We start from the raw sequence: 18,125 nt of genomic DNA on the forward strand, positions 1-18,125 counted from the left end.
AAAATGTAACTACACGTCGCAGCCACGCAGACCCCAACAACTGTGATTGGTCCGCTTGGTAGCATCACATTTCCTCCTACGCTGCAATAGCTTCCCATTGAGTGACTGAAGGGCAGGGAAGGAACTCTGGCTGCAATGCCTTCCATAAAGTTTTACAGACCTCCGAAATTATGGAGGACACATTTCGCTTTTATGAAAACAGATGCTCACTTTAAACTAGTTTACCCCGAGGAAGACTACCATGACCATGAAGCCTTGTGCGGGCAGGTGTGTGCGCATGCGCAACGTGCCCGAATTGCAGAGCGACACAGACACACCAACGCACAAGTATAAATGCTCACAACGCACGTGGGCCACTTGCGTAGGTTACAGCGTCGAGTTGACGCACAAGTATAAATCAGCCTTTACAGTGATCAAATAATCTATCGCAGTTCAATGAGCTAATTCTCATTTCACAGGCTCAGGTGGGAACGGGAGGGTTATTATTTTATATATTTACAGGCCTTCCAGCCCATTGAGCCCATACTGCCCAATTATGCCTTGTAACCAATGAACCTACCACCCATTCTTTGGAATGTGGGAGGAAACTAGAGCAGTGAGAGGAGACTCACACATCACAGAATGAACATATAAACCCCTTACAGACAGCAGCGGGCACTGAACCCGCGTTATGCATTATGCTGCCTGCTGTGTTACCATGCCATCCCTGCAGAAGCTACAGACTACCTGAACATGGTTATTGGTGTTTGTGGAGCCGCCACACAAAAATACTCATGCATTTCAAAAGAGGGGTAAATAAAAGGACAATAGCAAAAACAACTAGAGAAATAAATAATTAGAAAACATGTCAGGAAAGGGACAAAATACTGCAATTTGTAGGTTATGTTATAATTACTTTTAACTTTAATATCAGCAGGTATCCAATATTTACCATATGAACCAGCATTGCAGTGTTGTGCGTCTATATTCAGAATCTACCAAGTCAAAGATACTTCCCTTCCTTACCTGTCAACAAAAAGAAATCCAAGATAGTCACTGGGAAAACTTATTGTTTCTAGCATTAAGGCACAATAACATCTGATCATGTTTAGTAACTTCGACCTGTACCAAAGTTTGCATTCCCAGCTTTAGTGTAGGCTAAGAGGTGACTCCAGGTTTTGGGCACTCTCTGCTTTGGGACATAATGTAGCAGGAACACCTCACTTTCCCTCTTTAAAAATCTTTGGAATACGCTTCGTCTCCAATAAACCTTCATTCAGGCTCTCCAAACTCTTTCATCTTGACTTTAACCCACTACTTCCTTTAACCCACTACTAGTTGCTGCTATTTCAATGGTTGCAATTAACCAGTGATGCACTGCTCTGGAAACCATTCATAGCCTCTAGTTACATCAAAGTAACTCACAGAGATTACAGCAGTTTCAAGTAGCAACAAGATAATGACTAGAGAATGGTCAGAGTGAGAACTCTGCTGCATAAACAACCTGGATGAAAACTTAAATGGGTGGGTTTGTAATGTTGCAAACTATACAACTATTGGCGGTATTGTGAATGGTGTAGGAAACAGCAAAGGATACAGCAGGATATAGATCAGTTGCAGATTTTGTCTAAGTTGCAGAAAGGTGGAAAGTAATGTCCAGGCAAAGATAGTTTACAAATAGCGTGCAGTAAACCCGGGGTAGAAATGTCTTTGCAGAACATAGCTTCCCTTTGCACAGCAGGGGACTGGAACCATTTGGCATACAGAGACAAATCAGGATGCAAACAAAGGACACTGGGGTGACGGTTACTATTGGTCAGTTACTTCACTAATTCTGAAGTAGCATTGGATCTTAATGTGCAGATTCTATTGGCTATCAGTACCTGCATTACTGTAGTATAATAGGTGAATGATCATGCAAATAAGGAATTTTAACAAACATAAGGTTACCGATTGGTCAATATCTGTAACCAACTAGTCGATTTCTGTATACGAATGGTATTTCTTTGTTCAGACTTCAGAACAGTGTGGTGACATGGACAATGCCGTTCTTCTCGTGCACAAGTAAATAATTGTGCTTGAGGAACAAGAGCCAGGTTTCAGTCACCAGTTAATCAGCAATAATAATATTGGCGCAGAGATATCGGGGGGAATTTAACATGGCTAAACGTGATGTGTTGCAATATGGGAGATCAAATATAAAGAGACAGTATATACACTGTTAATGGCAAGACCGTTAATAGTGTTGATAAGCAGAGGGATCTTGAGATCCAAGTTTACAGCTCCCTTAAAGTGACTACATAAGTTGCTAAGGTGGTAAAGATGGCATATGGAATGCTTGCATCTATTAGTTGAGGAACTGAGTTTAAGAGTCCAGAAATTATGTGCAGCTTTTAAAACCTCTATCAAGGCTGCATCTTGGAGTATTGCATTTAGTTCTGGTTGCCTTATTGCAGGAAGGTTATGGGGGCTTTGGAGAGGAGTCAGAAGAGGGTCACCAGGATTCTGCCTGGCTTAGAGGGCATGTGCTACAAGGAGAGGTTGGACAAACTTGGTTTATTTTCTCTGGAGTTGTCGAGGCAGATCTGATAGAGGTTTATAATATTGTGAGAAGATAGAGTAGACAGCCAATATCTCTTTCCCAGGGTTAAAATGTCTAATACCAGAGGACATGCATTTAAGGTGAGAGGGCTAAATTCAAAGGAGATGCATGAGGCAAGTTCTTGCAGAGAGTAATGGATGCCTGGAATGTAATACCTGGGGCAGTGATAAAGGCAAACATGATAGAGATGTTCAAGAGGCTCTCAGATAGATACATGAATGGGCAGGGATTGGAAGGATATGGACTTGGTGTAGGCAGAAGGGATTAGTTTAGTGGGCATTTGATTATTAATTTCATTAGTTTAGCACAACCTTGTTTGCTGAAGGGCTTGTTCCTATGCTGTCTTCTTTTATTTCTATGCTCTATGTTTTATTCAAGTCAAGTAGGCTTTAGTGATTTGTGCACAAGTATGGTGATATAATGAAACACTTGCTTGCAACATTGCAAGCACTTTTCAATGAAGATATCTACAGGAAAAGATATCAGGAAGGTTGGAAGAGTACTGAGAAAATTTACAAGGATATTAGATTAGATTAGATATTTGCCGGGACTTGAGGACCCGAGTTATAGAGAAAAGTTGAATAGGTTAGGTCTTTTTCCCTGGAGAATGGGGGGAGATTTGTTAGAGGTACACAAAATTATGTGGAATATTGATAAGGAAAATGCAAACAGGTTTTTTCCCCACTGAGGTTGGGTGAGACCAGAACTAGAGGTCATAGATTATGGGTGAAAGGTGCAATATTTAAAGGGAACCTGGGGGGGAACTTCTTTGCTCAGAGAGTGATGTGAGAGTAGAACGAGCTGCTAGCAGAAGTGGTGGATGCGGGTTCGACTGCAATACTTGAGAGAAGTTTGGAGAGGTACATGGGCAGGAGAGGAATGGGAGGGGCTAGACAAAATAACAGTTCAGCACACACTAGAAGGTCCAAAGGATCCATTTCTGTGCTGTAGAGCCCTTTAACTCTGTGATTCTCTGATCTAATGGTGATGGAAATACCAAGGGAGACTAACCTACTGACTCAGTTTAAGCTCTCCAACAGAATATTTCAAAATTACTCCTGCTGCCCATCTACATCTTTTCACTGAAGGAATATATTAATGCATGCTCCATTTGACACTTAATGATACCCCATTGAATTTATTGAATGCAGGACCAGTTTTATTGGAGAAAGCCTCTTATTACCTTGCATAACCATACTAGTCCAACACTGCTATCTTTGGCTCTTTGAGAATCTCGTAGTGAATCGGTTTTATTCTCTGTTTCCTTCTTGATCTCTTTCTCTCACGTCAACTAGTTGTTTAGATTTCCAGAACAATATGAAATTTTGCATCTTTCCTTCTAGGGGTTGGAAATTCACTAATCTTACATACATTCTAAAAAGTATTAAGCAAAGATCTTATCAGTAATGTGTTCTCAGGACACTGAGAATTTACCCCCAACAAAGGCAAGACCATTTTTGAACTTACCATTTGTGTTTCTATCAAAGAACCCTGAGGAAGGCAGGAGCGGTTCATCTTTGCAATGTAATTCAGAGTCTGCCTGGCGCTCTGAGCGTTTCCTACAGAAACGTTATACCGTGCTGACTCTGGGATGCACTGAAAAAGAGGCAAAAGTAGAACATGATCAACTGGTTATTGGGAAGGAAATGTAGGGTGGACTGGATAAATATTTGGTTGATTCACAACATGGAGTGTCTCTGACCAAGGGTGACACTTACTGCTGATCTGTAACTATTATTGAACCTGATAGCTTGCAAAGTTGTTTATATTGCTTTGGGACTGAAGTCACATACAGTAAAGAAAATGTGGTTCTACGTTCTTTGGAGTTTAGAAAAATAAAACATTTAAGGTCCTTGGGGCACATGACAAGGTAAATATCGAGATGTTTCCACTCATGGGTGGGTCTCAAACAAGTTGACATACAGTGGTTACAGGACTGGGGTAATTTCGGACCAAGGGTTTAATCGGAACCTCTCACAGAGTGATTAGTCGCTGGTATTTTCTATCCCAAAAGATTTTGGAGGCTGGATCATTGGGGATTTTAAAGAGAAAGGGGATAAATCTCCAAAGATAACAGATCAGTCAAGACCATATTGAATGGTAATGCACATTAAGGGGCCAAATGGCCTGCTCTAGCTCCTACTTTATTATGTCATTTCCCCTGATGACGATAGTGAATCAGTTGGGTTTTAATGATGGTACATTAACTTCCATAGTGGTATTGCTGATAACATTGGGGGTCAGGCAGCATCTACAGAAATCATCAGTCGACATTTCATGACAAAACCTTTCATCAGGTCTGATCATTTCCCATTGCCTGACCTGTTGAGCTCCTCCAGCATTTTGTGTGTGTTGCTCAAGATTCCCATCATCTGCAGAAATCTTGAGACTCCTAATGTGTAGTTGAATGGTATAATCGGTGGGGTGGTGGGAAGAGACTGCAGATGCTGGAGGAACTTAACAGGTCGAGCAAGTCTGTTGTGCAGGGGTAGGGGGAACCGAATTATCAACACTTCAGTTCCTGATGTAGGGTTTTAATCTGACCCACTAAGTTCCTCCAGCAGTTTATGTACTGCTCTAGGATTAATGTAAATGAGTGGTTACCGATTGGCATAGACTTGACGGGTTGAAGGGTCTGTGCCCAGTCTGTATCTCTTTATGACTTCATAATTGAGTTTAATCACCTCAGAGCCTGACTGGGATTTAAATACATCACAAACCTCTGGAATGTATAATTACTCAGCTGATATGCCCCTGAAACTGTTCTGAGAGACTGGATTAATAAACAAGTGTGGTTGAAATGCAAACCTGGTCAAATAACTTCCCATGATTAACAAAAATATGCAACAGATATTTTTAAGAACACTTAAAGTGCAGTGAGTGCAGGAATAACCTGAAGGAAGGTTTGATCTCTGCCTATAATGAAGAGGCAGATGCAATGTGCTTATCTGGAGCTCACAGACAGACTCATGGTTATGGACGTTGTGGTATAATTTGGTCTGAACAAATAAAGGGCTGAGCCTTAATGTTCTGAAACACTAGGAGCAGTGTGGGTGGGGGGAGACTGACTGCACAAGCAAAGCTTGAAAGATTAAACGGTGCACAGTTCAGTGGGTTTTGAAATCATTAACATATTATTTATTCACACCAACAGCTAAGTGCCTTAGATGATGATATCTATGGCTCAAATTCAACTCTATTAACAAAAGCAAAAATAATGTTTGAGGGGCTTTGTGGTTGGATGTGGAGCAAAGTAAATGGAGAACAGACCAATCAAGGATGTGTCTAGGTTCAGCGATGCCTTATGCGTTGTCATGGAGGGCCTCAGCAACTTCACCTTCCCTACTGGCAGGAGGAATCAATCATGGAGTCAAGAACAGATGTCTGGGGACAGCAGGATCAGTCTCCCGGATTCCATGGAATAAAATTATCACTGGTCAGGAAACATTGAATACCTTGACACATTTGCCCACATCCTAATTTGTGAATTATTAAATTCTCCTCAATCTTCCCTCTTTAACCCTACATTTGCATCACTGCTCATAAATCAGACCACTGGTACCCTCACCTCTCTCTTCTCCCCACCCTCAAGGCCTGCCCATATCTTCACCCCAATTCTGCACCTTCTTTCTTTTGTTCCACAGTCCACCACCATCTCTATCAGATCTCTTCTTCTTCAGCACTCTACCTTTTCTACCTACCACCTTCCAGATTCTTGCTTTATCCACCGCCCACCTTACCCCTCAGCTAGTCTAACCTACCATCTGCCTGCTTGTACTCTTTTCCCTCTCCCATCTTATTCTGGCTTCTGCCCCCTTCTTTTCCAAATGTCTCTTGCATCTACTTACTTCACTCTTTACCATCTTTACTATCATAATTGGCCAGACAACTCTAGTTATCCCATTAACAAGCCTGGTCTGTTATATTTCTTTAACATCTCATGTCCCTTGTTTTGGTTCTCGCCAGCCGTCACCCTGAGAGTCGGTTTCATGGTGCAGGAGCAGGGAATGCAGTTCACAAACACACGACAAAGACATCTTGGAAACTGCCCGTGAAAAATATTTCTGCGTTTCCAAACTAATTCTGCCGTCATGGTATGAAAGAGGTTCTCATCGAAGAATGCTCCAAGGTGAACAGGAGAAATGGGGACACTTAAAGTCACACAGGCACAGTTGGTGGTGCCCTACACCTGTAGGAAACAAGGCAGAGATGCACACCCATTCATTCTGACTGGCAAAGCTGGTATGAGAGTCAGCCCTAGCAAACATGCCTTCTGCAGTTGAAAGGGGACCTGATGAAGAATCATTACCCTGCAACATTCACTCTGTTTCTCTTTCTACAGAAGCTGCCCGAACTGCTGAGCATCCTTACTCTTCATTCCTGTAAGTGTGTGCTGGTGACTGAAAAATACCACAGCATTTCTGGCACTGCCCTAGAGTGACCCCAGATTAAAGTTAAGAGCAGTAGTCACTTTGTCAACCATAAGAAAATGTCTTGTACTACGTGTCTGCAAATGTCAATCACACACCCGATTAACAATCAGATTCTACTTTGTGTGCAGGGTACCTTTACAAGCCAGTTTGTGTAAAATAGTGTGGTGCATAATTGTACCCAACACTGACATTCGAGACTGACTGCGTTCAATAAAGCACCCACCCTCAGGGGTGTGTGCTTAGCCCACTGCTCTACTCTCTATATACACATGACTGCTTGGCTAGGCATAGCTCAAATACCATCTATAAATTTGCTGATGATACAACCATTGTTGGTAGAATCTCAGGTGGAGATGAGAGGGCGTACAGGAGTGAGATATGCCAACTAGTGGAGTGGAGTCGCAGCAACAACCTGGCACTCAATGTCAGTAAGACGAAAGAGCTGATTGTGGACTTCAGGAAGGTCAAGACGAAGGAACACATTCCAATCCTCATAAAGGGATCAGAAGTGGAGAGAGTGAGCAGTTTCAAGTTCCTGGGTGTCAAGACCTCTGAGGATCTAACCTGATCCCATCAAATCGATGCAGTTATAAAGAAGGCAAGACAGCGACTATACTTCTTTAGGAGTTTGAAGAGATTTGGTATGTCAACAAATACACTCAAAAACTTGTATAGATGTACCCTGGGAGAGCATTCTGACAGGCTGCATCACCATATTGGGGGGGGGCTACTGCATAGGACCAAAAGAAGCTGCAGAGGGTTGTAAATTTAGTCAGCTCCATCTTGGGTACTAGCCTACAGAGTACCCACGACATCTTCAAGGAGTGCTGACTCAGAAAGGCAGCGTCCGTTATTAAGGACCTCCAGCACCCAGCGCATGCCCTTTTTTCACTGTTACCATCAGGTAGGAGATACAGAAGCCTGAAGGTACACACTCAGCGATTCAGGAACAGCTTCTTCCACTCTGCCATCCGATTCCTAAATGGACTTTGAACCCATGAACACTACCTCACTTTTTTAATATATATTATTCCTGTTTTTTGCACGATTTTAAATCTATTCAATATAGATACAGGTGTCCCCCGCTTTTCAAACGTTCGCTTTACGAAACCTCACTGTTACGAAAGACCTACATTAGTACCCTGTTTTCACTAACAGAAGGTGTTTTCACCATTACGAAGAAAGGCAGCGCGCGAAAAAAATCAGCGCGTGATAAAAGGCAGCGCGTGCCCTGAGCAGCTGCTCTCCCCCGGACTCAGAACTGCAATCTCGCCTGCATTGCTTAAACACGAGCCTGTGAGCAGCCGTTAGCAAGATGACTTCTAAGGTATCGGAAAAGCCTAAAAGAGCTGGAAGGGTGTTACACTTAGCGTAAAACTAGACATAATTAAGCATTTCGATCATGGTGAATGAAGTAAAGACAAAGTGAGTTTGGCTTGCGGAAGCTGACGAAGATGATTTTAAAGAGGTTTTGGCATCCCATGACCAGGAACTGATAGATAAAGAGCTGATGCAATTAATTGGAAGAGGAAAGGATAACAATCGAAATCAAATGAGTAATAATAAAATGCGACTTTAATTTTGAAAGGGTACGTCATTTTAGGGGATATTTGCAAGGTGGTTTGAGTGCTTACAAACGTTTGTACAAAGAACTGTACGATAGAAAAATGTGCGAGGCGCAGCAGTCAGGCAAGCCTTCCACATCAGCCACAGCAGATGACGAACCTCGACCTTCGACATCGAGGCAGGCAGTCATAGGAGAAGATGACCTGCCTGCTCTAATGGAAACAGACGACGGTGAGATGACACCCCAGTGTCCCACCACCCCAACACCCAGGTCGCGGACAGATACCGATTCGCGGAGAATGCAGCAGTAGCCAGGAGACACACAGCACACCTTTAAGAAAAAAGCGAAATAAACATGCTAATTAATTAGGTGCCGTCTGACACATATTTGTCGGCCCAGATCAGAGGCGATACAATCCGGCAATCGGCACTGATCTGGGCCGACAATTACGTGCCGGGCGGCACCTAATTAATTAGCATGTTTGTTTTGGCTTTTTTCTTAAAGATGTGCTGTGTGCCTCCTGGCTACCACTGCATACTTCGTGGATCAGTATCGGTTCGCTGCCCGGAGGGTGGGGACCACTGCACCACCCAAACTCCGACGACTCAGTCTAACACACCACCATCAGTGTGCTGGGCGCTGTCCCAATTCCGGTAAGTGATACTACACCGTAATACATTATTTCTACTTTATATAGGCTGTGTATTTTTACGTGTTATTTGGTATGATTTGGCAGTTTCATAGCATAAAGGTCACTGGAGAGCGCTTGCGCCGTGTTTTTGCCGACAGCGCTTGCGTCAGATTTTCGCTACGGAGAACAGTTCAAGCAATGATTGTGGAAAAGTATTTCTACTTTATATAGGCTGTGTATTTATCATATCATTCCTGCTTTTACTATATGTTACTGTTATTTTAGGTTTTATGCGTTATTTGGCATGATTTGGTAGGTTATTTTTGGGTATGCGCACACTCACAAAATTTTCCCATATAAATAAATGGTAATTGCTTCTTCGCTTTACAACATTCCGGCTTACGAACCGTTTCATAGGAACGCTCTACCTTCGGATGGCGGGGGAAACCTGTATACTATAATTGATTTACTTATTTATTTATTTTTTTCCTCTTTTCCTTCTATATTTTGTATTGCATTGAACTGCTGCTGCTAAGTTAACAAATTTCATGACACATGCCGGTGATAATAAACCTGATTCTGATTCATTGAGCGTTCACCCGAAGATAGCTGTACGTTCACTGTGTGTAAAATCACCTTGACGCTTGAAGAATAGACATTGATACTATGACAACATTCTGTTAGATATATCTGAAATATGTACCTCATGCACTTCCTCTTTAAAAAAAAACACATGGGCATGCATTGCAAATCCCCAGCACAATCAACAGACTGCATTGGTGGTCACTGACGCAAAACTATGCATTTCACCATAGATTTCAATGTGACAAACAAAACTAAATGTTAATCTTCAGGCAGAGCAAGAGGGAAAAAACTTTAGTTATGAGAGAGGTGAACTGCTGGGTCTCTGAGAGAGACAGATGGGTACAGTTACCTATAATATTTATTGATCCAGTGATCATGTGATCACAGACTGAGCCATGAACCTGAAGGACTGCAGACATCCCACCTCTCACGGGAGTTCCCGGAGTCTCCTGCAAATCGATAGCGGCTCCCTGATGTCCACAAATTATAGATAATAACCCGGAAATTGATTTTTTAGAGAGGGAGAGGGAAAGGGAAAAGAAAGAAAGAAAGAAAGAAAATGAATGAATCCTGCTTTACAGTCGACCTCTCTCTTTCTTCCATAGTCCATCAGTTCAGTTACTGCCATCTGTAATGACACTGAAATCATCCGGACAACAGTCGGTGATGAAGTACAAAAGCCTGGCGAAGAAATTCCCAAGGCTGGCGGTGACAACCTGACTACGCAATGGAGTCTTAAAGGGAATTAGAGCGAGGTTTAAATTGGAGCGAAATTCCAAAATTGTCCGCTAAGACATCTTTAAAAATGCACTCGCAGCAAGCAAATTCTTCAGGGTTTTTTTTTCCTGAAACACTTACACTTACAGGTACGTCAAAGCCTGTGATGTGCTGTGTTTAAGTGCAGCCGTTTTCAGAAGAAAAAATGGTTTTAGTAAATACCCAGCCCCCACCAAGTTCTCGTCATTAGGACAGCGAACTGTTTACCTGTGCTGCGCACTTTATATGCATTTTGAATTACACTTTATTAAATAATATGGTAATATATTGCTCTTTGTGGTGTGCATGATATAGGTATTGTGGCTACACCGTGGTCCGGGCAGAGGTTGTTTCATTTGTGGACAATCAGCCAGATGAAAATAAACTTGAACTTGAAGATACAGAACTTCTAAATCACTCATTTAAGATCCCCCATTTCGATGTAAAAAAGTAAGTTCTGATCCCGACTATTGCAGGCAATGTGTGTGTGAGACTACGGATGTATATGCGATCGGACGTTGTCCGAATGGACGTGAAGCGGTGCACACCTGTAATAAGGATACACCTTATGCTTTTATTTCTTTTAGGGACATATTAGGGAGGCTAAGCGCAGGGAAGGCTGCTCAAGTATTTCACAGTTCTTTTCAGCAGAAAACCGAAGTCTGACAGAGAAGGTCACTAGAGCTGAGGTGTACTTTACATCTTTCATCATTGAGCATAACCTGCCATTCCAGGTGTGTAAGCACACAGGCAAGCTATTCAGGAAAATGTTTCCTGATTCAGAAATTGCAAAAAACTATGCCTGCTTATCAACTAAGACAGCAGCAGCTGTGAACATGGCACATTAAGACAGAATTCAGAAGTCAGCTATTTCACAAAACACTTGTGAATCTGATGTCTTGCAAAATTAACAAATTCACTGACACAGACTGCTATGAGGTTGAGACTTCCGGTTGAGATCTCCCTGAAATGAGTTTTTGCAGGGTGGGATGTCTGAGATATAGAGTGACAGACAAAATGCAGGGAGATCTCATCAAGTCAGGCAGCATCTGTGGAGAGAATTGAACAGTTGATAGAGAACACTTCATCTGTACTGATTGCTTTGTTTCTAACTTATGAGGAAGCCTCAAACCTTCCATTGTTTTACATTCATAAATATATATCACAGATCACTTCAAAATTCTTCACAAGTTACTATATATACAAATAATGCAGAGTCAAGTATCTTAGTGAAGCAGTTGGCAGAGCAGCTAATAAAGCTACTGCTTCACAGTTCCAGTAACCCTGGAGCAGTGTTGACCTCAGGTGCTGTCCATGTGGAGTTTGCACGTCATCCCAGAAACGGTGTGGGATTCCCCCGTGGATCAAGTTTCCTTCCACAGGTTAGTAGGTTAATTGGCGCTTTCTAAGAAAACCAAGGTAGCATACCTGAACAAAAGCCAGACTCACCTAAGTTAAGACCAAATGTTTTGAGAGGCTGGTTATAGACTACACCTGCAGCATGCTACCACCCACACTAGACCCCTACAACTCGCCTACCTACGGAACTGGTCTACCCACCATAGCCACAGGATTACACCCCATCCTCTCTCCCTACAATAAGGCTGATTTATACTTCTGCATAGGCTCAACGCCGTAGCCTACACAAGTGGCCTACACCGTTGTGAGCATTTATACTTGTGCGTCGATGTGTCTGCGTCGCTCTGCAATTCACCGCCAAAACGCTAGTTGGCGGTGGGGCTTCTATGCCACTGTGTTGAGTTTCTTCGTGTTGAGTTTCTGTGTGTACTTCAAGCAATGGTGACTGAAACTGAGCACATCATGTTGGATTAGGAGCTAATAAATGTTGAACAAGAGTTACTTGTATTGAAATTACTGCAGCGCAGAACAGAGAGAAGACGTCGGAGGAGGTGATGTGTACGAGCATTGAATGGATTGAGGGGGAGGGTGAATTTTCTGTGCTTGTCCGGCCACTGAGAGACATGGACGAGGAAACGCATTTCAAATATTTTCGGATGTCGGCAAGTAGATTTGATGATTTGATGAGAAGAAGCAACCAGAAATGCATAGGAGGAAATGCGATGCTACCAAGCGGACCAATCACAGTTGTCGCGGTCTGCGACGACGCGTAGTTACTTCTTTGGGGAGGTGCATGTCAGGCTACGGCGGAGGGTACACGGCTACGCCGTACCTATGGCGTAGGTTCAACACAGAAGTATAAATTGGCCTTTTGAATGCTGTTCCTGGACTACAGTTCAGCATTCAACACCATAATTCCCTACAGACTTGACAGGAAGTTCAGAGACCTCGGCCGGCATCCCATCTTGTGCATCTGGATCCTAGACTTCCTGCCGGATCGCTGACAGGTGGTAAGGATGGGCTCCCTCACCTCTGCCCCTCTGACTCTCAACACAGGTGCCTCCCAGGGTTGTGTCCTGAGTCCCCCATCTACTCCTTTACACCCATGACTGTGCTGCCACACGCAGCTCCAATCTGCTGATCAAATTCGTAGATGACATGACTTTGATCGGCTTTATTTCTAGTGGTAATGAGACAGCTTAGAGAGGAGAGGTTGACACACTGACACAGTAGTACCAGGATAATAACCTCTCCTTCAATGTCCAAAAAAAACAAAAAAACTGATTGTGGATTACAGGAGGAACAGAGACAGGCTCACCACAATCAACATCAATGGGTCTGCAGTTGAGAGGGCGAGTAGTTTCAAGTTCCTTGGTATACACCCTACCAATGACCTCACCTGGATCGTACATACCAGCTTTGTGACAAAAGACAACAGCATCTGTTCCACCTCAGGCGACTGAAAAAGTTCAGCATGGACTCCCAAATCCTCAAGACCTTCTACAGGGGCACCATTGAGAACATGCTGACTGGCTGTATCACCGCCTGCTATGGGAACTGCACCAACTTTGATCGCAAGGCACTGCAGAGAGTGGTACAGACAATCCAGCATATCTGTGGTTGCAAACCTTCCTCCACTGAGGATACTTACAGCAGGAGGAGCAGAAAGAAGGCCTGGAAGATCATCGGAGACACCAGTCATCCCAGTCATAAACTGTTTCAGCTGCTTCCATCTAGCAAGCGCGACTGCAGCATTAAAGCCAGGACCAACAGGCTACAGGGCAGCTTCTTTCTACAAACCATTAGTCTTTTAAATTCACATGTCTGTACATTGCAACAGAGTCATAATGCAAAAACTTTTACTCCCTCAAGTTGTGGGATGGATGTAAGATTTAAATAAATTCTAATTTCTGTCCCTGCAAGCTAACATTTTTAATTGGATGTAAAAGAGACACCCAAGTTCCTTAGGATGGCAAAACTTAGAACTTGTTGCTTGCATACAAGCTGATCAAATTTCAGTAGAGATCAGAGTCATGTGCAACCCCATATACCTGTAATTGCCATCCCAAAACTCCTACTACTGCTGGTGGGTTTGATTCCGTTCAGCCAGATGAAATGCATGCAGACTCACACGAGATCAGAGGTTTCTGGCAACATTGTGCTTGAATCAAGTGTACTGGTGATGCCAGGGCAGTGGAGAATTGTATAGGAAGGCAAAGAAATGGTGACTCAGGATGAGGGGAGGTGCACACCAAGAGAAGCATCTTATGGGAGCAGAGGAAATAATACCTTTGGCAAGGAAAAGAAAAGAGAGCTGATGAAAGAATGAACCTGCACTAATAAATCACACACACAAACCAAGAATTTTCTAAAATTTGTCACAGTCAGTAAAGTCGGGTTGTTGCAGATGGAATGTAGGAAACCGAACAGCCAATGTACAAGCCATGAAGTAGCCCAAACAGAAATTTATTCAGTGACTGTATTATCTGCAGGAATAATGTGACCATCTCTCCCAGCTCTCTTCCAAGTTATTCCACTCTATCTTTCACATGAACCTGGGGCGGCACATTAATTCAGAAGATGAATATTTCCCCTTGATGGAGGCACTGGGGATGAAGTGCATGTATTTCGTGTTTAGGTGTTTGGACTGTTGCACAGACTCACAACCTTCTGATTCAGAGGACAACAAGCCAAGGCCGGCATCTGTCAACAGGACAACGAGAGCTTAGAAAGAAGTGCCGGTACCCGTGAGAAACGGGTGGAGAAGGAGACCCGTCAGCAGGAACCTTGGCATCTGACGCTGAGAGAAGTACCAGACAGAAATGGGAATAAGGGAACGTAGAGAAGAATTGAAGTGGAAGGAGCTTTGTTTGTAAGATTCAAATGTTTTATAAAATTTTCATCAGTTAGCACTATACAAGGACTCCTTTAGAAACACTATTGCCTGTTGCTGCACAGTCCCACTGATCCAGGTTCGATTCCAATCTGGGTGCAAAGTTTCCACATGCTCCCTGACTATGTGGATTTCCCTTGGGTGTTCTGATTACCTCCCATATCGCAAAGGCATCTTGATAACTTAATTAGCCTCTGTAATTCTTCCCTTCTGAAGGTAAGTGGCAGGACAGAGTCAGCAGCCAAATAATGGGCACACAAGAGAGAATAGGATACAGGAAAAATGGCCTGATAAGAATATTCAGAGCAGACACAACGGGTCAAATAAGCAAACAACAGGAATTCTGCAGATGCTGGAAATTCAAGCAACACACATAAAAGTTGCTGGTGAACGCAGATAAGCCCATTTTGTGTCACAAGAAAACATGAAACAGGATATACATGTTCATGTTTTAGGTCTATGTTGTTCTTTGTGTAACACAAAAGGGCAAATATATGATCTGTTATCATTTTAGCCCATACAAATCCAAGACTTGTTGGGTGCTGTAACTGTGGATCAGAGAGAGGAAGGACTTCTTGGCCTCACCTTAAACACCACCAGCAGAATGATACTCGGTACGGTAGAAATGCGTACAAGCCATCGCCAACCCAGTGTAGGAATAATTAGGTAGGCCAAAAGGATCTCTATTGTGGATCCAGTGAGCCAGAAGATCTGTGAGAAAAGAAAGAGGTAAAAACTATAAAGAAGTGGAAAAGATCATGAACGTTAAGAGTGAAAATCAGGTCTATCAAATCTGGAGAGGGTAAAGATGGGTTAAGATCTTGATTGGAGATCATTCACCAGAATTATCAAGAGGCCATTTACAATGTGGCAAATACAATATTAGCATTCATTTTGAGAGGACTAGAATATAAAAACAAGGATATAATGCTGAAGCTTTATAAAACTTTGATCAGACGACTTGGAGTATAATGAGAAAACTATCTAAGAAAGTAGGTACTGGCATTGAAGAGGGTCTGGGGGAGGTTTACGAGAATGATCACGGGGATGACCAGGTTAACATATGAGCAGCGTTCGATGGCTCTGGGTCTGTACTCACTGGAGTTTAGAAGAATGAGGGGGGATCTCATTGAAACTTAACAAATATTGAAATGCCTATATGTGGAGAGGATGTTTCCTATATTGGGGGAGTCTAGAACTAGAGGACACAGCATCAGAATAGATGGACATTCCTTTGGAACAAAGTTCAGGAGGAATATTTTTAGCCAAAGGGTAGTGAATCTGTGGAATTCATTGCCACAGGCAGCTGTGTTGGCCAAGTCATTGAGTATGTTTAAAGTGGAGGTCAATAAGTTCTTGATTAATAAGGGTGTCAAAGGTTACTGGGAGAAGACAGGAGAATGGGGTTGAGAGGAATAATAAATCAGCCATAATTGAATGGTGGAGCAGACTCAATGGCCTGAATAGTTCAATTTTCCTTGTATACTTTATGTTTTTATGGATTACCTGTCCATCATACATCCCAGTCATCCAAACTACCCTCATGTTTTTGTTTTAAATCAGGTTTTCCATCGACAACAGGAGAAACATTAGTTTAACTGAGATAAAAGCTTAAAAATATCACTCCCAAACAAGTCATCACTGGTTCACGTTCTGAAGTTTCAGAACATACATGGTTGGGTTCTTACCTGCCCCAGAGGCAAAATACGCCCTCGATATTTGGAGGGAATGAATTCAGTCATCAGAATAAACCTGTGCAAAGCAAAGCTGGAGTTAGCATGTTACACTGACAAGGAAGCAGCAGTAAGTAACATAACCCCTGTATCTGCGCTATGACCAATAGAAAATGTCTGTTGAATCCTTAGGGTAAAACAGCAAATGGAAATGACCTTTATAACTACTTCAATTTCAGAAATGCAATGCCTTCATTGATGCATCATGCATTTGGGAAGTCTCCCGCTTAATAAAAGCAGTCTATTGACTCCGATACGATAATAATTGGCACAAAATATGTCAGTACCATTACACTGATATCACCTACATTAATTTTACCTAATTAATGTAGGTGATATCAGTGTAAATGTAAGACTGATAATACATCTGTAACACAAAGGGGCACAACTGGGAGAGCAAAATCAACCTGGGTTTAACCCTGACCTCTGGGTTCCACTGACTGTGTGGGGTTTGCTCTGGTTTCCTCCCGCACCGTAAACACGTACGGATTGGTAGGTGAACGAGCCACTGTAAATAGCCCGTAGTGTTTAGGTTAGTGGTAGAATCTTAGAGGGATTGATGGAAATGTGGGGAGGGTAAATTGGGTGGGGTATAAATGTATACTTGGGCACAGACTCAGTGAGCCAAATGGATCTGTATTCGCGCATTATTAATCAGTGATGATGTGCTATTCTCTCCATGAAAGACAGGCACTCTGGCTTCTGGTATAACTACCCCGTCTCTATTTTTCTTCAAGAACATGGCCTATCGACTCCTGGAAAACAGTAGTTGGCATCCTTCCAAGGAAAGCTGCCGGTATATTGAAATATTCAAAACTGGCGTCGACAGGTAAATCTGTCAAGGGCTACAGATCAATAGTAGGTGAGATACTGATCAGCAGTGAACTGAGTGAATGGGGAAATCAGCCCAGAAAGCTGCCTGCTCTGTATCAGTTCCCATGTTCGTGTGTGGATGAACACAGGTTCCATAATTATCTTGTGATCTTGCAAATATATAAAATAACCTCAGCAAAGATCAGTCTAACAGCTCTGAAAGAAAAGTGTGTGCTCTGGGTCTTTTACCTCGTTAACACAGAGATGCAGTACTAATTACACTGTGCTTACACCAGTACCAAAAGAGTAAAGCCATCCAGGGACCATCAGCTTGATATCGCCACCACATCTCTTTTGGGACGGCTTTTCCCTGAACTGCGTCTGACTGACAACTCTCTCTCTCCATTGACTGTGACCAGGCCTCCAGCCAGACTGCAAATCCAATCATAACCTCATCCACCCCCTCCACCCCAGTAGAGAGACCCCTCCACCAGTTTACTACTGACCTAACGGCTGGTCCAGGGTTCAACCTCTCCAGTTATGAAGCAATGAATCATACTGACTCCCCAACTACTCAGTCTAATGCCAGATTTCACCTTGAAAACCCCCCAATCCTGCCCAAGACCTCTCTCCCACATGACCTACTCTCTGCACACTATGGCAGAGAAGGTCCACACAATGTTGAATCCATGGCACATCCTGCTATGCCTAGTACAGAGGAAACTTTAGATGGAAGCCGAAGATTAGTCATATTCTGCAACCAATTCTGTAAGT

The 18,125-nt window shown here is 42.9% G+C and overlaps 1 protein-coding gene across 6 annotated transcripts in view; it reads right to left on the minus strand.

Moving 5' to 3' along the window:
- svopl (SVOP-like) overlaps positions 1-18,125 on the minus strand; it is a 155,692-nt gene that overhangs the window by 57,288 nt on the left and 80,279 nt on the right. For 5 of the 6 annotated variants that reach the window (XR_011887179.1, XR_011887180.1, XR_011887181.1 and 2 more), the window contains 4 exons: positions 16,494-16,557; positions 15,391-15,516; positions 4,049-4,177; positions 932-1,005 (listed from right to left, as the gene is read on the minus strand). Coding sequence is in view for 3 of the 6 variants with exons in the window: in XM_072268007.1 (XP_072124108.1) it covers positions 932-1,005; positions 4,049-4,177; positions 15,391-15,516; positions 16,494-16,557 (393 nt within the window). In the remaining 3 variants the exon portion in view is untranslated. The remainder of the gene's footprint in view (positions 1-931; positions 1,006-4,048; positions 4,178-15,390; positions 15,517-16,493; positions 16,558-18,125) is intronic. The other variant, XM_072268009.1, reaches the window with a different exon arrangement.

The sequence above is a fragment of the Mobula birostris genome, chromosome 9 (genome assembly GCF_030028105.1).
Source record: "Mobula birostris isolate sMobBir1 chromosome 9, sMobBir1.hap1, whole genome shotgun sequence".
Taxonomy (NCBI): Eukaryota; Metazoa; Chordata; class Chondrichthyes; order Myliobatiformes; family Myliobatidae; genus Mobula; species Mobula birostris.